The sequence below is a fragment of the Lepisma saccharinum genome, chromosome 29, assembly GCF_977018435.1.
Source record: "Lepisma saccharinum chromosome 29, izLepSacc3.1, whole genome shotgun sequence".
NCBI classification, from domain to species: domain Eukaryota; kingdom Metazoa; phylum Arthropoda; class Insecta; order Zygentoma; family Lepismatidae; genus Lepisma; species Lepisma saccharinum.
The window spans coordinates 12,826,762-12,845,346 of record NC_139257.1 but is presented as its reverse complement, the minus strand read 5'-3'; the positions used below and the strand labels follow the sequence as shown (position 1 = coordinate 12,845,346).

The 18,585-nt window shown below is 38.1% G+C and overlaps 1 protein-coding gene across 1 annotated transcript in view; it reads right to left on the bottom strand.

The window, feature by feature from the left end:
• Nucleotides 1-17,870, bottom strand: part of LOC145981392 (hippocalcin-like protein 1) — a 72,839-nt gene extending 54,969 nt beyond the window's left edge. Inside the window, exons 1-4 of the mRNA XM_083114631.1 lie at nt 17,736-17,870; nt 14,116-14,243; nt 11,244-11,432; nt 2,996-3,137 (exon numbers count right to left, since the gene is read on the bottom strand). Of these exons, the coding sequence (XP_082970757.1) occupies nt 2,996-3,137; nt 11,244-11,432; nt 14,116-14,243; nt 17,736-17,850 (574 nt within the window). The 5' untranslated portion in view covers nt 17,851-17,870. The remainder of the gene's footprint in view (nt 1-2,995; nt 3,138-11,243; nt 11,433-14,115; nt 14,244-17,735) is intronic.
• Nucleotides 17,871-18,585: the final 715 nt, after the last annotated feature.

Sequence of the window (18,585 nt, the reverse complement as noted above, 5' to 3'; positions counted from 1 at the left end):
TACGACATATACACATATTACAGACGGAAATGTCTCGTAATCACTTATTTCGTTCTATTATCACTGAACTCTCCTTTCTTTTCTCATTTCAGACTCCTACCACAAGATGTCTCCCGCTCATTATGCTATTATCGCGACCATCGTGATAGATCTTATCGGCATTCTTATTTTATTGCTATTATTAATTACACCTTGCTGTTGTTCCCCCAAATCAAGTGTCACAACACCCCAAAAACGATTACAGAAACCTTCTATAAGTTCACCAATTGCTTTACAATCAATTTCGCATGCCACGGAGACAACAGTCATTCCACCGCCACCCCGTCTTCCCCCGGCCCATTCCTACTTTGGTACGAAACAACAAACAAATATTCCTAACCGATGTACCACAACTTTTAAGAAAGGACGTCGACTTCCGGTATCTCAAGTGGGCCCACCGCCCCCTGTCCCGGCTTGTCCGGCTATTCCCCCAGCTCACCCGTTGCCCCCGGCGAAATTTCCCCCTGTAAACCTGTCACTCATAAACAGGTCCTCTTAAAAACTCTGCATAACATAAGTAACTCCGCCACTTCGCCTTCACTTCGATCAGATACTACCTCCCCTCCCCCTCGAAATTCTTCCCCAGTTTCATTTGAAAGTACTTTTTCTGTTGACTTTATTATTCGCCACCATTTATTATAATTCTGCTCCACTCCCTTTTCAGTTTTCCTAATTTTATCCTTTTCGCTTGTTTCATTATCATCGCCACGATTGCTGCTGGATCATTCACCATGAGGAGCTGCTGCCTGTGATTCCGAGAGAGAGATCTTGGCTCTTTGAAGTGAACGGATGACAATCTTGTGGACTTCCAGCACCGAAGGACCCAATCCCGTCTGGACCTATCGGCTGATTTTTCCATCATCCCGGCCGCGCTGCAGTACTGGAACGTTTGACAACCATCCACCTCAGGAAGTCTCCCGCCACAGCGACATCGTATGCTCGAGATATACCTTCGTCAGAATGCCATTCCCATGATGTCACGGAGAACTCCCTCGTCAAAACCCCTTCTTCCCAGTGTGACATCGCTTGCTTCGCATCCCGTGTTGAGCGCAGTTCGTTTTGGCCTCAAGTGTGTTCCAGTGTTACGGCCTCGCTCAAATGACGTCACGCTCACTTATTTCGTATGCGACGTTTCGTGTACATCAGCAGGTTTGTGCCCACGGATGCTGCTGTATATTTTAGAGTATTTACATTTTCAAGCCCTGTGTGAGGTATGCTGCTACGACTCTACATTATGTTATGGCATTTTTCGCCTGCTGCAGAGTAAGCTCCGCCTATGGCGACTTGCAGTCTCTGGCGTTGCCATAGTGACGATTGCTCAATGCTCCGCCCAACCATATGCTTGGTTTCCAGCGTGTACTTTGGACTATGCAGACATCAACAAACACACGTGTGTTGTGCTACGTTCTTTCGCTGTTTGATGACCTGTGTTTTCCAGCTGTTATAGTGTCTTCGTGTTTTATTCAGAACTAGTTATGTGTCAATACTACACGATTCTTTTTTATATAAGCCTCAAGACTTCGTTTGTTAGTGCTGAATATCTTTGAGTACACAAGAGGCTTTGACCTACAGTTTATTTTCTTTCTCTAATTGTTTTGTTCAACGGTGCTTGGTGATATGAATATTTTGGTGATATGAATATTTTGGTGATGTGAATATTTTGGTGAATAGTTTGGTGTATTGGTGTTCTACTGATTTGCAATTTTAATAAATGATAATTTTATATCTAACCTTCTCCTGACATGGTTGGTCGACCATCGCAGAATGGATCGATTGACTTAACAAGGGGAATGTAGAGATATGGTGATTAAAAATACGAGAAAACCTCGCCAAGAGAATATTTACGCTTGTTTATTCACTGGAATTATCCGACGAACGAGCAATCTCAAGAATGCGCAAACTTCGTAACTTCCGTGAAGCAATGACTGAAAGGCAAATGCGTGGATATAACATGATCCAGCGTGTTCGAAAGGTGTAATAACCTTTCGAAGCAAAAGATTATAAAAGGAAGCTCGCCCCAGAGCTTGCGCTCATTTGGTTTATTGGTCTCATTAGAATCTCATTAGTCGCTCATTAGTCTCTCATTACTCTTGTATTACTCTACTACACATTACAACTAACTGAACTACGACGACGGTACACGAAGTTTACGGCTGCATAAGCATGCAGCGAGTAGCGCTGGATTGCTCGGAACAGTGAGTCAAGGGTCACAGTATCGAACCTTGACATCAGTCACAATTCGGTCTGCAAGAAGCATCTGGACAAGAACATCATTCGCTTAGCAGGTATGGACAAGGGTAAATAACCTTTAAACTCAACCTTCCATATCTCATTCCTCTTAGTCGGAGCAGGTTCAACTCACAAGTATATTTAAGCTCTACCTAAAATGTATTATTGAAGCATACCTGTGACCTCGATCCCTGGTAAGACGTAATTGCAACACTATATTTCATTCAATCATTCATTCAAGACACATGTTTCACTAGAATTAATGATTCTCGACTGTATGTAATTTGTTTGCAAGATAATTTCGAGCAGAAATTAACTGTAAAAGTAACGTGCAGTTCCTTTTTAAAATGTGTAATTGCAACTGTAGCAGTTACTTTTCAGAAAAGTAATTGTAATTGCAAATTGGTTACTATTGAAAAGAAATTTACCGAACACTGAATCCTTTTAATGCCGAATCATTCACTGGAGTTGAATAGTGTACATCCCTTCTTATAACACTGGAATAAAATACATAAATATACAATAACGGGTCGTTTACTGACTTTTTATACATACAAATCTTGAACATTTCAAATGACAATGGTCATTTTTCTATTACAGGAAAATATTGTTCAGAAGCACCTAATGGAAATCGACATTCGTTAGGACGAAGTTCATCCCGTTTTGAGCTCCTAAAGCTCGGATAAATTCATATTGATAAGGTATTGCATTTTCGAGAGGCGCATACCTATAGCTATGTATTCGCCAGCGCTGATGTGCCCATCCACGTTAATGCCCGCTTCGGTGAAAATTTCATCTCGTAGCACTTCCATATTCATGTTTTTTTGGTAGCTCAATTTTAAACTGAATGCCCTCAAGCAGTAACATGCCTAAAACGAGAATTAAAAGTAGTTCTATGTACTCAAGGGTGTGGTATATTAACAGTGGTGTGCTCTAAAGTTTTCAAAGGGGGTGATACGTGCACTTTTTCTAGTCGTCGACCCTTATTTTGGCATTATTTCCTGCTTTTGATGTTCCTGTTTAAGGAATACTGGGCTAAAAGTAAGGGTTATGACCTCCTCTTGAGTACGCCACTGTTTATTAGTAGCCCTACCTACTTAACTGCACTCTTTGACAGTAGGTGTAGTGCAGGTGTATCCCGGTGTCAGGCTGGTGAAAGGAAGTGACTTTCAAACAAGTTTATGAAGATCGGTTTTCAAGTTCAGAAGATTCATCAAATCCCAGTCTGCTGCTTGAAACGTTCATTTGATTAGTAAACACACACCAGGTAACCGTACACCACACATTAAACCCACTGTGCGAATTAAGCTTTTTGATTTGGGGGGAGGGGTAATGCCACTCACTCAGCGGCGTATTTGTAATGTATTTGTACGTTTGTACCAAACGTTTCCACTAGAGGCGCCACCCCTGTTGTGTCCCTAAAGAATTTCGTTCGTCATCTGGTTGCCCTAAGCTTTACATTGGAGGGCGATAGGATGGCTATTCAAACGTAGTTTTCAACGAAGTTAAGAATTTCTCGTGTAAATCGATAACAAAAATGTGTTTAGCAAACCTTTAAGATTATGTAGCAAGTCATAAGTTTCCGAAGATTACATTCTCCGTAAGCTAAGAATTAATATATTAAAGCGCAACCTCAGGGTAGCCCCGACGGGCTAAATAGAATATTTATGCACAAAGAGCACTAAACGTGACGTAATTTTGGTAGTCTCTAGCTGCCATGGGTCTACAATGCAAAAAATTAGATAGTTACACAACGCTTTTATGTTTCCTCTTGATGCGACTTGCTAGTATGTGTAATTGAACGGTGGGAGAAGGAATCGGAGAAACTCGCCAAATTACAAATAAAATATCTATAACGTGAGTAAACACATGATATTTATTATTATACACTATGACTTATCCGATAACTTAATATCAACTTTTTTTTAATTAAGCGGACATTTCCCCATCGTATTCTTGTCCTTTTGTTTCGAGATACAAAACAATTTTAAAATTATAATTCCTGTATTTTAGAAAGCCCTAGACGTTGCGAGACATGTAACACAATATAAAATATTTTTAATAACTATTTTTCTCGATAAATATGTATGTATAAAATAGAGAACTATATTTACTAGCCATGTGTAAAAATTATGCTATCACGTAAGAAAAGGAATCAGTTATTAATAACAATTATAAAAGATAAAAGTAGTCTCGTGGCGAATTAATATGTATTATTCTTTACCAGATACACAAGAATAAAGCACATACATAGTGAAAATTGCAAGTGACGTAAACAAGTGCTGTGCAAATTGTAAGGCTTTTTGATTCCGATATCTCTTCTGTTGTTGGCGATCGTCTTATTAATATTCTTAGTTTCACAGCACTGATTATTTATCTATGACATAATTTCTGAGGTTAAGATGAAATGAAACTTGCAATTCAACGTAATAGCAGCACGTTCAGCATCAAATTCCCAATGTATTTAAATGGGAGAACAATTGCCCATGAAAAGCGTGGGGACACAACAGGGGTGCTGCCACCAACAATAGTTTGCTTTGACCAGGCCCATTTCACTTCATTTCTTTGGGTGTATGCAAATTTGTGTATGTTAAAAGGCAGTAAAAAGCTATACGGGATAAAAGTATTCCTGGCATCCTTATTACACCTCCCCAGAACGTAGTGCAAAAGGGTACAGACACCCAATACACTACTTGCCACCAAATCAACAAATTAGACGAATCGGTGTTGCATCGTGTAGCCAGAGGGCAGAGAGAGTCAAAAAGTGCAGCAAACTAAAAGGGGCTAGTGTGATAGAGTAGAGGCGGCGAATGTGGAATGGTCGGCAAAAGTGGAATACCATGATATTTACAACTACATACGTCTACCATCTATCGGGGTAGTTTAGAACCATCAGACGGTATGTACAGACGGCAGCACTGAAGCAACCCCCGCCATCCGCTGTGAATGTTTGCTGACAGAGTACATAAAGCTGTTTTGGAGGGAGCGGACTTTTTTTCGTTACCGTCGTTTTGTACACACAAAGCAAACACAAGGTAAGATTTTTGCAAGTGTTCTATGTGACATTGTTCACCAATGTCGTAGCTAAATAAGCATTGTCAATTAGGTGTCCTGGAAGTTTCCGTTATTATCTAATTTAAGATTAAAAAAGAAAAGTAGTTAGCGGGTAATGTGGAATAGATGAGGGTGGTTAATGTGGAATGCTATTCCACATTACTCTCTCTTTTTCAGGCCTTGATACAATTTGTTAAAATCACATTTTTATAGTTTTATGACTTCCTGCATGCAGTTATAACGTACAGCTAAATGGCAGAGAATGTTTATCATGTTGTGGGGGGGTTCAAGACACCCTCAACATTTCTGCAACTTGTTAATGAGAACATCTTTGGCAAATATTCCCTCGACCTTGATCTTATTATGCGGCAGCCATTCCTTCTTTAGCCCTTATTACTGTTCTTATTACGAAATTAGATCTTCCTAAACCCTTGCAGAAAAAAAATTGAAATTGTGCCCATGTTAAGATAGAAGAATTACTGTAAATGTATTATGACAAAAAATCCTATATTTAATCTGCATATTTAATGCTCAAAATGGTCTCTTTATATTTTGCAGATTCACAGATCCTCCCAGAATGACGAAAGGAGGAGTACAGCAGAAGAAGTGGGACCCAGAGAAAATGACGCAGGCAGTGACATCAGTCACGCCAAAATAAATGGGATTTCTGCATGCCAGAAAAACATGATGTTCCACGGACCACATTGTTTCGATTAGTTAGAGAACATTCTGACAAATCTGCAGATGACGCTGCAAGAATACGTGTAGGTCGAAAGCCAATCTTCTCTCCAGCCATGGACAATGATCTTGTCAGTTATGTCTTAGAAATGGAATCTCGTTACTATGGACTCACAAAACGTGACATTTGTTCAGTTGCTTATCAATTAGCTGTTCGAAATAATGTGAAGCACCCATTCTCTGTGGTAAGAGAATGTGCTGGTAAAGACTGGTTGATATTGTTTATGCAAAGACATAAAGATGTAGCGACCATTCGAAATCCCACTGGAACCTCATTTGCGAGAGTAAATGGCTTCAGTCGCGAAAACGTGGCTAAATTTTTCAACAACTTGGAAGATGCCTACAAGAAGTTCAATTTCCCCGCTGACCGTGTGTTTAACGTAGATGAGAGTGTACTTACTGTGGTGCAAACCAAACAGGACAAAATCATTGCATTAAAGGGGAAAAGACAGGTGGGTACTCTGACATCCGCTGACAACTGTAGTAACATGTATGAGTGCGGGTGGTTCATTCATCCCTCCCATGTTAATTTTTCCAAGGAAAAATGAAAATGTTCAACTGATGAAATATGCACCTCCAGGTTCCATCGCAGCGTACCATCCCTCAGGCTGGGTTCAACTCTCAATATTCACTAACTGGTTTCGTCACTTCATCAGTAAAGTAAAGCCAAGCAAAGATGACCCAGTACTCCTCATACTTATGGCCACTACAGCCACACCAGGAATATTGAGGTTATTGACCTAGCTCGGGAAGAATCTGTTGTTATAATTTCTTTGCCACCACACTCGACACATAAGCTACAACCTCTTGATAGAACATTATTGGGCCCTCTGAAGAGATATTACAACGAGGAGTTGAGGTTTGTTTCTCCGTAACCATGGGAGAAGAACAACTCATTTTGACGCAGGAGAAATCTTTTCCAGAGCTTACCTACGTGCTCAGTCGGGCGAGATTGCTGTTAATGGATTCAAATGCACAGGGATTCATCATCTGAATCCAAACGTTTTTAGGGATAGTGATTTCATTGGAGCTACCAACACAGCCAGTAATGACGTCTCTCAACCTCCTGATAGTGTTAATCCACAACCATCCACATCTTCGCCAACTGAAAATTCCACACCGCCTGTACAGGAAACAACTTCACCAAGTGAAAAGTCTACAAATACTGTCTACACTCGCCGATCAACTCAACCCAACCATGCAGTAACACCATGGGATATATCTCCAGTTCCAACTACAAGTAATGCACAATCCAAGAGGGGAAGCAGAACCACTTCGTCAACTGTACTCACAGGAACACCTTATAAACATTCTCTACAACACTCTCTTCATGAATCAGAAAAGAAGAAGTCAAAGAAAAGCAACTCGTGCAAGAGATGTACCTTCAAAGAATCAAATCAGTGTGAAGGGGAAGGAAAAGATGAAATGGCAAAATCCAGAACGCAGCGTGGCAAGAAGCAGGAAGACATTGCAAGTACAACAAGTGAATCGACCATTGAAAGTGATGGAATCACCTCTGATCATTGTAGTATGATTGATGAAAGTGTAGGTCCGAGGAACCCAGACACTGAGTGCTTGTTCTGTGGAGAGAATTGGTAGACTGATGTTCCAGGCAGTAAGTGGATCCAGTGTTTATTGTGTGAATTGTGGGTCCATGAGCTCTATAGTGCATCAGAGGGAGATGTGTTTATTTGCGATTTTTGCAAGTAAATTTGTAGTTTTTCATTTAACTGCATAACAAATGTCGAATTAACATAAATAAACAGAACAATAAGGCTAAGTGTCAAAGTTGTGTAATCTCTAATTATGAGGGTAATGTGGAATACTGTATTCCACATTACCCCCCACTTTCATTTTGTTGACATTTCGCACTTTGTTCACTAATGTTTTTTTCTTCAAAAGCACATTAATTATTTCAAATATTCTGAGTGTTTTTTTGAAAAAGGAATGTGTATTGTATTTTTTTGTTGAATTTTCATATCAAAATGTGCACAAATAAAGTAATTATAGATCAAAACAAAAACGGTATTCCACATTTGCCGCCTCTACTCTACCTGAAGTATTCCGCAATCTAGGATGGGTTGTTGCGGTACATTTTATGCGTTTACATTATATGTAATCATAAACCTACTGTTGGTCTGTCTAACCGACAAATAGCGGTTATTAAGGGGGCGTGAGGATCAGTTGCCCTCCCCCACTTTTTTGCCACCTTTTGCCCACGGACTATGCTAAACCTTATCTACCAAGGGAAACTAATTGTCCTTGCACCTCCAGTTTTGGAACCCAATTGTACTCTACTATTTGTCTGTGTAAGTTATTATGCATTAATTGTAACGAAGATTAGAGTTTAATTACATGCGTGTTAATCTGCTGCTGGTTATCAAAAAGTATACACGGAAAGAGCGCTAAGTCCGCCTACAAATGGAAATTTCGCCGCGCATGCGCACTTCGTACACCAGGCGTCAGAAAGTTAGTCCGCTACTCCTTCAGTCGGGAGCATGAGAATATTTGCAAATCATAAGGGCTTGCTGGGTAGAAAAGAAACACAACACAGTATACGAAGTTAAACGCAGTTTTATAATCACTTTCATTTCCTATCGTATGTGGACTTACAAGCAAGGTACAGATTTTCTCACGTTTCGGCCTGAAGAGGAACAATTCTATAGCATATTAAATCACATCACAAACACTAAAAACACTTGCATATAGAATTAACGTTGGACAAGACAGACGTAAATACACGAAAGTTTCTGTACTTAATTATTATTTCGAGTATAGCCAGAATGAAACGAAAATAGTTACCAATTACACTATTCGGGCATTCCATTAAGCGTTACCGCGTTTTTGTTGATTTCTCACCTTCAACTGTTTTCTAACTGAGTCTGTCGTCAGGTGAAAAACATTTAGGTGGGTTCACTTCCTCTGCTGAGATGAGAAAGTGACGTCAACACGAACAGATTATGACGTATTTATAAACATATATACAAGTTCCAAACAAAACTGTATCAATCTAACTATAGTTGTCGGTGACATCTTGCACATTATTTGCAGTAACAAACATTTTAAAAATCTTAACTTCTTACAAATACAAAACCTTTAACGCTCAGGTTCGTTACAAATTACATGTGTGTTAATCTGCTGCTGGTTATTAAAAAGTATACACGGAAAGAGCGCAAAGTCCGCCTACAAATGAAAATTTCGCCGCGCATGCACACTTCATATCTCGAGGTCTGCGACACTACCGACGTCGCACCTTAGGTACAGTAAACTAACATGCGTTCTACTGTTAACAAATTAATGCAGCATCGTGTGAGTGTATTCGAACAATTATAGTCCAAAGGGCCTACTTGTTTCATGGCCAAGACAAGCGACACATCTGGCAGTGCCAAGAAAACATTTGTAAGTCCTTTGCAAAACATTTCACAACACACGAGCAACAGACATTTCACAAAACAATCTGTTCATGAATTTCAATTCCTCGAAAAATATTTGTTGTTACTGCTGTGTGAAGTACAAATTCCCACATATAATAAGACCGTAACGTCATAAGCAATAGCCATTTTGCGAGTTTAAACAAATATTGTTGCTATAACTGTTTTATAGATGCACTTGAACAAACGTACCTGGATATGACCTTTAAAATTAACACCAAATATTTAATTTACATAAAATCAAGTGTCGCTTGTTCAAGAATTTTACTTTCAAATTGACTTTAATGGTAATAAACATTAAATATCATGTGACGTAACAGCTATAGCTCTCAATTTAGTTCAGCGAAAGACAGAAATCGTTAAATTATGGCACTCAAATCTACATGATTTATCATGGAGCTGCCCTCATAGAGAGAATGTTTCAGGATAGCTGCTATTTACAACTAAAATCACCTAATCCAAAAAGAAAGTGCAATTGGGAACAATATTGATTATATTTTAATATTTTACTTTATTTTGTCACATTTGCTTTTTGATTTTTTTCTATTGTTACTCATTATCACAGGGCAGTAATTAATAGATAATTCACTTGTGTGTATTCCATTTCTAAATAGTATAATTTTTATTGTGGTACATACTGTATAATTCAGCCACCTAAATATTATGGTGTATATTATTATTGCTATTATTATTATTATTATTATTATTATTATTAGTTTCAGTTTAATAAAATTGGAAGAAATATTATGTATATTGGGAGGTGAAATTGCAAGAAAGTCAACATGAGTAAATGTTCACTATGAATAAATAGACAAGCAAGGTATGTACATCTAAAATAAGACAATTTAATACTTTTGTACTCCTGGAAATAAAAATTCATTATTGGAGAGTTATTGAAAATATGCAATAATATTTGTAACGATATTCGTAAAGCCCCTTAGGCTGTACTGTCATGATATTTAAAAAAAATGTAAAAATAATTATGTATCTTATGGTTATTTGTGTATGCTCTACTTAAGCTGTTTAGGATAATGAACAAATTATTTACATGTCCTCTCGTCTTAATTTTGTTACACATGCAGTGAAACTTTATAATTTAGAGGGTTGTCTCTTTCATATGCTAATATGTATGATTCTTTTTAAGCAAAGAACCTGGTAGGTCGACTCAGGTTATTGTTATTAATAGTCTGTGTTCAAATCTTCAGTAGAGCATAGGTATCACAATGTGCTTTTGTCATCTATTGGAACATTCCATGAAAAGTTGTTTTATCCATGTAAATAACAAAATGAATTCAAATGGAAAATATTATTATTTTTAATTGCGTTAAAGTTTAGATGTTTGTGAATATATATAATTTGCACATTTCACAAATAAAAGTTACTAACACCTGCAGCCCAAATGCTCACAGACAAATGAAGTCAAAATTTTATACATTTTTACAGCGTCAAAGACGTAACTCACTGTTAAAGCTTTCACGTATTCAGCCTATGCCATCATACTCAAGTTCTTTTCATTTGTTAGCAGACACCATAAGGTACATCATAATGCCATGAAATGAGCTCATTGTAACTATTTAAATCCAATCTCATGTCTAGAATGTTAAATTTTGCGTGTAAAAATGTCACACACGTAAGGCTGGAATGCCTCTATTTCATCAATGTTTTACAAAGTTTTATAATTGAGATAAACCTAATGAGATTGAAAGGCGACGTTAACAACTAACAACACAATAGTTCTCTGCTTTAACTTACGTTAAGCATGTCGAGCATATCCTTCCCGCTCATGAAGGCGTTGTTGTCCCTGTCGTAGACTCTGAAGAGCCACAGGAGCTTGCAAGGGATCTTGCCCTCCAGCGTGGCCGTCAGGGCACTGAACATATCATAGAAGCTCAGCAGCCCGTCCCTGTTCGTATCAAGTTCATCGAACAAACGATCTGCAAACTGCAGAAGAGATTCTGTTTAAACATATAACTGGATATGAGCACTGAAACAGCTGCATTAAGGATCAGAATAATCGTTGGATATTTATGGATATCTAAAAATAAAACAGGAGTTTACCAACATGAAGGAATGTTTACTTGTACATGAAAAATTATTAAGACGTACATTCTTATGTTGGTAAAAAATTATGGTAAAATATTGAGAGATTCGGGACGACACTAAAGCTTCAAGAAATTTGTGCAATGCAATATCGCCACTGATGATATCGGACAAAATTTCTTGTCCGTATTTTTTCCTCCTAGCCCGTAGCAATTGCATAACCATTTGAATATTCTTTAATTATCTCCAAACATAAGGAGTAAATGAAAATTATAGGGTGTTCCAATAAAAGCGACGGATTTAATATGCTTAAGAAAATACTGTATGTTTACAAATTGGTAAAAATTTTTACATCATTACAAGGGGTAAACTTTCCGATTTAAGAATGAAAGATGACATCTGGCATATGTCCCACGCCCGGCTAGATCGAGAGCGTGGTGTTTTAGTGTCTGCTGTCGAACCTCTTTCCTCAAATTTCTTGATCAACTTACGAACTGTACTCTCACTAGGTGCACTTTCACTTCCAAGGATTGCACGAAGCTTCCTAACATTATCTGCATAACATTCGCCATTCTTGTAATGAGCTTTCACTATCAAAACTCGTAATTCCCTTGTGAAATGATCCATCTCAACTAATATGCAATAACCATTGATAAAGGAAGTTGCAAGAACAGTGATACCAACCTAACCACAAGACATTTTGCGTAAATTAAACTTGACATTCTTAAATCGGAAAATTCTCCTGTTGTAATGATATAAACATATCTGTCATTGTTTTTAAGAAAGTATTTTATTAAGCATATTACATCCGTCGCTTTTGTTGGGACACCCTTTATAAAATAGATAATACAAATTTGTATTGAAATCTTTGTAATTCATTTTTTGCCTGTAATTCTTCCAGACAGTGAATAAGAATAGTAATAGAGTCATATTATTAAGATTAAACTATTTATCTAATAATTTACAAGTTACATTCCCGTGCTTTGGTAAGAATATGCTTACTTGCAATGGGTCAGTAATCTGCTATCTAATATAGGATGCAGCACTCTTATTCGCGTTCTTTTCTTAGCTTAATTCAGGTTAATCTAATGTGGCTGAAATAACAATATGTTTATTACCTTATCATTGTAAAAATCAACTACATAAATAATAGGGCTGAGCCGATACCGATGCCGATGTATTGGTATCAGAAAGTATCGGTTGGAATTCATCTACCGATACCAGCCGATATTTTCCCAGCATATTGGTCTTTCACGGGGTCCGCAAAAATGTCACGGGACATTTCCATGGAGCCAAGTAACCTGTATAATTCAAACTGTTTTATTTTTCACAAATTTTGCATAACATCTATTTTGTACACTATGATATAATTACTGAATATTCAAAAGCAATTTTTTTGGTAAATTCATGCACATAATTGGAGAATATATGTATATACACCAATGTATACACCAATATATATCAGGATTTTGAACAAAGTTTAATTATTAAAATTTTCAAGTATCTCTATCGGTATTCGTGGGAATCGAAAAAGCTATTAGCTCAGCCCTAATAAATAATAAATTTGGTCTGAAGGGGAAGACACACATTATATGTGTACAGTGCGTTCAATTCCTTGCGAGGGCGAGATATCGTGAGAAGTGTGGCGGGCGGCGCTAGTAGAGATGCCGACGTTTTCGACAAGTAACGTGCCGCTTATTTTTATGGATATATCTCTAGCATGCAGATATTTATATTAATATTGCAAAACGAGTACTAACCTGTGTTATAAGACTTGTTCAAAGTGATGTCCACCTACATTCACACATTCCTGGCTTCATTTTATGAATTTTAATTCACACACAAACGTTCTTCTTCCGTAATTCTGCCACAACGCTGCCCCAATTTTGTCGAGTTTTTCTTCGGTTCAAATCCGTCGTTTTTGCTTAGGGGTACTAAAATTTAACGACCCAGTTTCTCGTAATGTAAGGACAAGACGTCTAACCATCTCTCTACCTGGAGGTGAAACGCTAAGGAATTTCTGTGCAAATTGCCTACACACACTTCGACACGAGTATTTTCACGTAAGTGTCATACATAAAAATTATTTGTTCTAACGTGAACTTTGCGGCTGCCATTTCAATTGCCTTACTTACACACACAGAACACACACCCACTGAATTACGCAAAGACGTAGCACCGCAAGGAACCAAAAACCACACTCTTTCACACAGTACGAAATTAACAAGCTCTTGGTTCAAGGTCTGTTCCTCACTCCATTCACAGCTCTGTCCAGGGCACCTGTAGTCACGAAGGAAAGAACAACTCAAGCTCGGAGCTTTCAGATTGCAAACAGTGCTCACGAAAACCATTGGCTTGTAACGGTTTAGTCTGCAACGTAATCTCGATACAGTGTAGCACATTGGAAACCTCCAAACGATTTCGAGCGAAGAAAAACGCTTTCGAGGGTAAACTTAAGCGGAACGTTACTGGTCGAAAATGTCGGCATCTCCGATAGTGCTGCCGCCACACATCTCCCAATCTCTCGCCTCGTAAGTTATTGGACGCACGATATATGTATACACACAAACAGACAAAATCTTACCGCCAGTTGCTCTCTGTTGTTGTACAAGGGTAGTCGCTCCAAAAGGAATTCGTGAAAATCGTTCCTGGTTATATGTTCCTTTGGAAACCTTTTCTTGAATTCCTTGATGTGCACAGCGATGTCCATCTCTTAAACAAATGAACAAAAATGATAATTCTACTTATTGCATAAATATCTCAATGAGAAATATAAACTAAATTCTTAAACACACTTCCAAAATATAAGACAAACGCATATACAAGTAACAAAAGCTTATCAATGCCACGTGTTTTTATTTCGAAGAGCATACACAGTGTGTCTACTAAGTATTGTAACAAGATAAATGCTGCAATGTGGCATTTGGTACATGTATTAGGTAATGTCACACGTAGTGAGTGTGTAGTGAAATTGGTGTCTGATTCGGTGAATTATTGAGTGTGTTGCAGATTTTAAACTAGTGCAGTCTTCTGTACATTCGTCATGCATTTGAAAACAGAACAAAAGAGTGGCGGTTAAGTTTTGCGTAAAACTCAGTAAAACACCTTCAGAAACCGCCAAAATGCTGATAACTGCTTACGGCAATGAAGCTTTTTGTCATTCCAATGTTTTCATTTGGCATCGTCGATTCCGTGATGGTCGGGAAGATGTGGCGGATGATCGCAGTGAGGATCGTCCCTCCAGCAGTCGAAATGGCGGTAATGTTGAAAACGTTAGACAAAATCTGAATGAAAACCTGGCACAGTCACTGAGGATGATTGCTGCTGATGATTGCAGCGGTGTGTAGATCTATTTAAGAGCCCTTGCTAAAGAGTATAAAACGAGTGAGACCAGAGCTGTTTGAATTCGGTGCTTGGTTCCTGCAGCACGGCAATGCGCCAAGCCACAAGGCAATTATTGTCCAACAATTTTTGACACGAAAACAAGTTATTGTGTTAAACCACCCGCCTAATTCTCCAGACTTGACACTGGCTTACTTTTTATTCCCCAAATTGAAATCCTACCTGAAGGACCAACATTTTAACACCATTTTTGGAATTGAAGAAGCTGTGACGGCGCACTTAAACAGTAATTTTACAGCTATGTCACTAAGTGTGTGGACTTAGAGAGATGTACATCGAAGACTAACCAAGGCTTATGGCAAGTCTCACATATTTACACTCTTTATTAAACCAGTCTAAGAACTTTGTATATACACCGTGTATATGTGTTCCCATCGTCCATTTTATTAGTTCTTTGATCCATCCTAATTCTTGCCATATAACTAAGAAGATATAGAAGCGACGTAAAATAACTCAACCATAAATAAACAAAATGATGTGCTTAAGGATTAAAATTGACCACAGGATCAGATTTGTAGGACAAAATGTTGTTCTATTTTTTTATTTTGTATTCGATGTGCATTTTAAATGCGGAGCTAGCTGTACTATACCCTGTCCCTGCTAACTGTAGAGAAGTACTGTGCATATCGGCAGAGGAGGAGGTTCATCGAGTAGTGAAAGCGCAGCGTTGCCAGCCGTACGATCCTGACCGTACATGTACGCACGTACGGTCCAGATCCTAGTCCGTACGCTAAATGCACGGCTTGTTAAAATTTGCTCTAGCAGTTTTATCCCTAATATTTCCCTAAGAAATTCTTAAACCAATCGTACGGACCTGGAGACAAAAATACGGTCCGTTTGCCATGTGCGTTCGGTATTATCCATTTCAAAAGTTTGCAACGCTGCATAGCGAAGGAGAAAATCGGGTAACTCCCGTCGCCCATTACACAATCTTGTTTCTCTCACTGTTCATTGGTGAAGCCATCTCGCGCCACTACTTGCGCAGAGACTTGTTCTCGTTCACCTGGTCTACAGTTAGCTGGTATGGAGTTTACGTACCTTTGTTATTCAGTGCTCATAAGTACATAAAATGGTGATCAAACCAACATTCTACATGTGACAATTTTGATTATTTTTCATACATTATATATAGAGAAGAAAAAATAACATTATTTATGGGTTTTAACTTCTTTTCAGAGCAAATAAGGTATGACAATACCGAATTGCATTTCAATCCATCGAGTTAATTTATATTGCTTGCATCACGTCTGGCTCTGGGTGAGTGCATGTTCTGGGGCATAAAATATACGCGGGGTCTCCTCCGAGAGGTGCGGGGTCTTAAGAAATTAGAAACAAATTCTCCTAGACTGAGTTACAGGTGTTCTGTATAATCAGAAATAAACACTATTCAATTAATAAACAAGCAGGTATATATTTATTATTATTTTATTATGTTCAAGTTGGAAGGGGGAGGGGTCCGATTCTGTGATAATGTCGCTGTTCTAAGTGGGTGTTTTAAGCAGCATGAAGTGTCCCCGTTCGTGCAGATCTTCAACCAGCATCAAACCTGAATGAGCAAATGTTACCCTTTAGCCAATATCCCCATGATGCACACGACTGGGATGTTCAGTGTCTTCCAGGGAGACTATTGCTGCCTGCACCGGTTTCGAATCGTGTCTGCGTGGCATGACGAGTATTGCAGAACACTCCCTCATCTGCAGACGTGAATCCCTTAAATAGTATATACGAATATTTTGAACAGCGGGGGAAACGCCACAAATTATACAAACTTTAACTTAACTGCGAGACCTACTATTGCCCGACAGTCTGTTCCACAACCCTGTGGAGACTCTATCACACACGATCCATACTATTTTCCGAATTATAGGTTGTACCAAACGGTGTTAATAAGTTCTATTAAAGGTAACTGTATTTTTGTCCGGGGAACCTACGTATCCCCCTACCCACAGTTCATATTCAGTATGAATATCGACTGGGTCCTTCTGGACAGTAATATATTACAGTTACATTATCTTGTATTGGGCAATCAAATGATAAAATATTTCCCCTTGAAACCTAAAATCCAATGTTAGTCAAAATTTTATTTAAGTCAGCTTTACGTTCAGATGTCATAATTAGTATTATATCTGTAATTTAAAGTAAGCATGTCTTGTGTGACGTTTCCGGTGGTAGTGTTGAAGCACCTTCGCAATTTTGTTTCTGGTGAGGGAATTGAACATTGTCTCTTATGTAACCTCACACTGTGGTCCGGTCACCAGGTTGACCATGTGCATGAGAGAACCTGTAAAGCCATACGCTAGGCTCACATCATCAATTTAAGTTCTGCGTTAACAGCAAATATTCCTCATTAAAATGGTGGTAATACCATGTATTTGTGTTAAGGATTGGTGTAAATATAGAATTACAAATTCGACTAATCATTTCTGCGCAGCCTATATGATTCGAACCACTATGCAATCTACCTATTGCTGGTAATCCGGAAGCTCTCGAATAAAATCCTACATCGTTTCCACTATATGATCAATGAGGCCCACTGAATTCGAATATACTATTTTTAGCACCATTTCTAATGAAAAAAATATTGCGTGAAATCATAATTACGATCAGTACTATGTCCTATTGCTTGACGAGGTGCCAAACAGGTGTCCATGTAAATTCTCACCATATATATATATATTACATTTTCAGGTACATTCTACATGACATCTATGACACAAGTGATCTATAAGAAGGATACATTCGCCATATCAAGTAATGATTAATAGTAGGCTATATCGTAAGAGAAATGTTGAAGGGAGTTACCTTTGATCTTGGTCCGTTTCATAATATTATCAAATTTTCCCCATTTAAATCTCGTTTCTGGGAGTTGTATCTGCATCCAAACATAACGACGCATTCTTGTGAAGCGGTTACCCATGGTTCCGATAGTGCAATGACTAGCTTATAATCTCTCTCTCTTTACCTGAAATAGAAACAGTAAGAAATTACATAAGTAAGTTTCACTTAAACTAAAACAATAACATGCAAAGTGTTATATTTTGGTGAACAATAGGGATGTGCCGAAGCCGATTACAGATGTATGAAAATCGGCAGAAATTGACATATCGGCATCTGTATCGGAATCGGCAAAAATCCGATATTTAAACCGGTACAGATTATACTAGAGTTTTACCTTCTAATAAGTTTTATATTCTAGTTTTGTAAGATTTATTAAAAATTTGGTTATGGTTTGTCATTATTGTAGAGCTTTTGTAATAAAATTATTGCAAACTCTCATTCAGAGGATCAACCTAACTATAAATCGGAAATAAAACAATGCATTGCTGAACCAGGATCTGCTGTTGTATTGGAAATTCTAAAATGAGTATTCAGACCTGAAGCAAGTGCTGCGAAAATACTTGGGCACACCTGCTGCATCAGTATTCAGTGACTGAGTGTTCATTGTTGCTGAACAGATTTGCAATAAGAGAAGAAGTAGGTTACTTCCTGAAGTGCTTCCAAATCTCGTATTTCTGAAGTTGAATCTGGCAGAACAGGAATTCATTTTGCATTTCAAAGAAGTGCTTGTGTACTAATGTTAAATCTCTAAGTTCACATAAGTTTTTGTAGATGCAAATGTACATTCTCATCTGTTGAGAATATATATGTATGC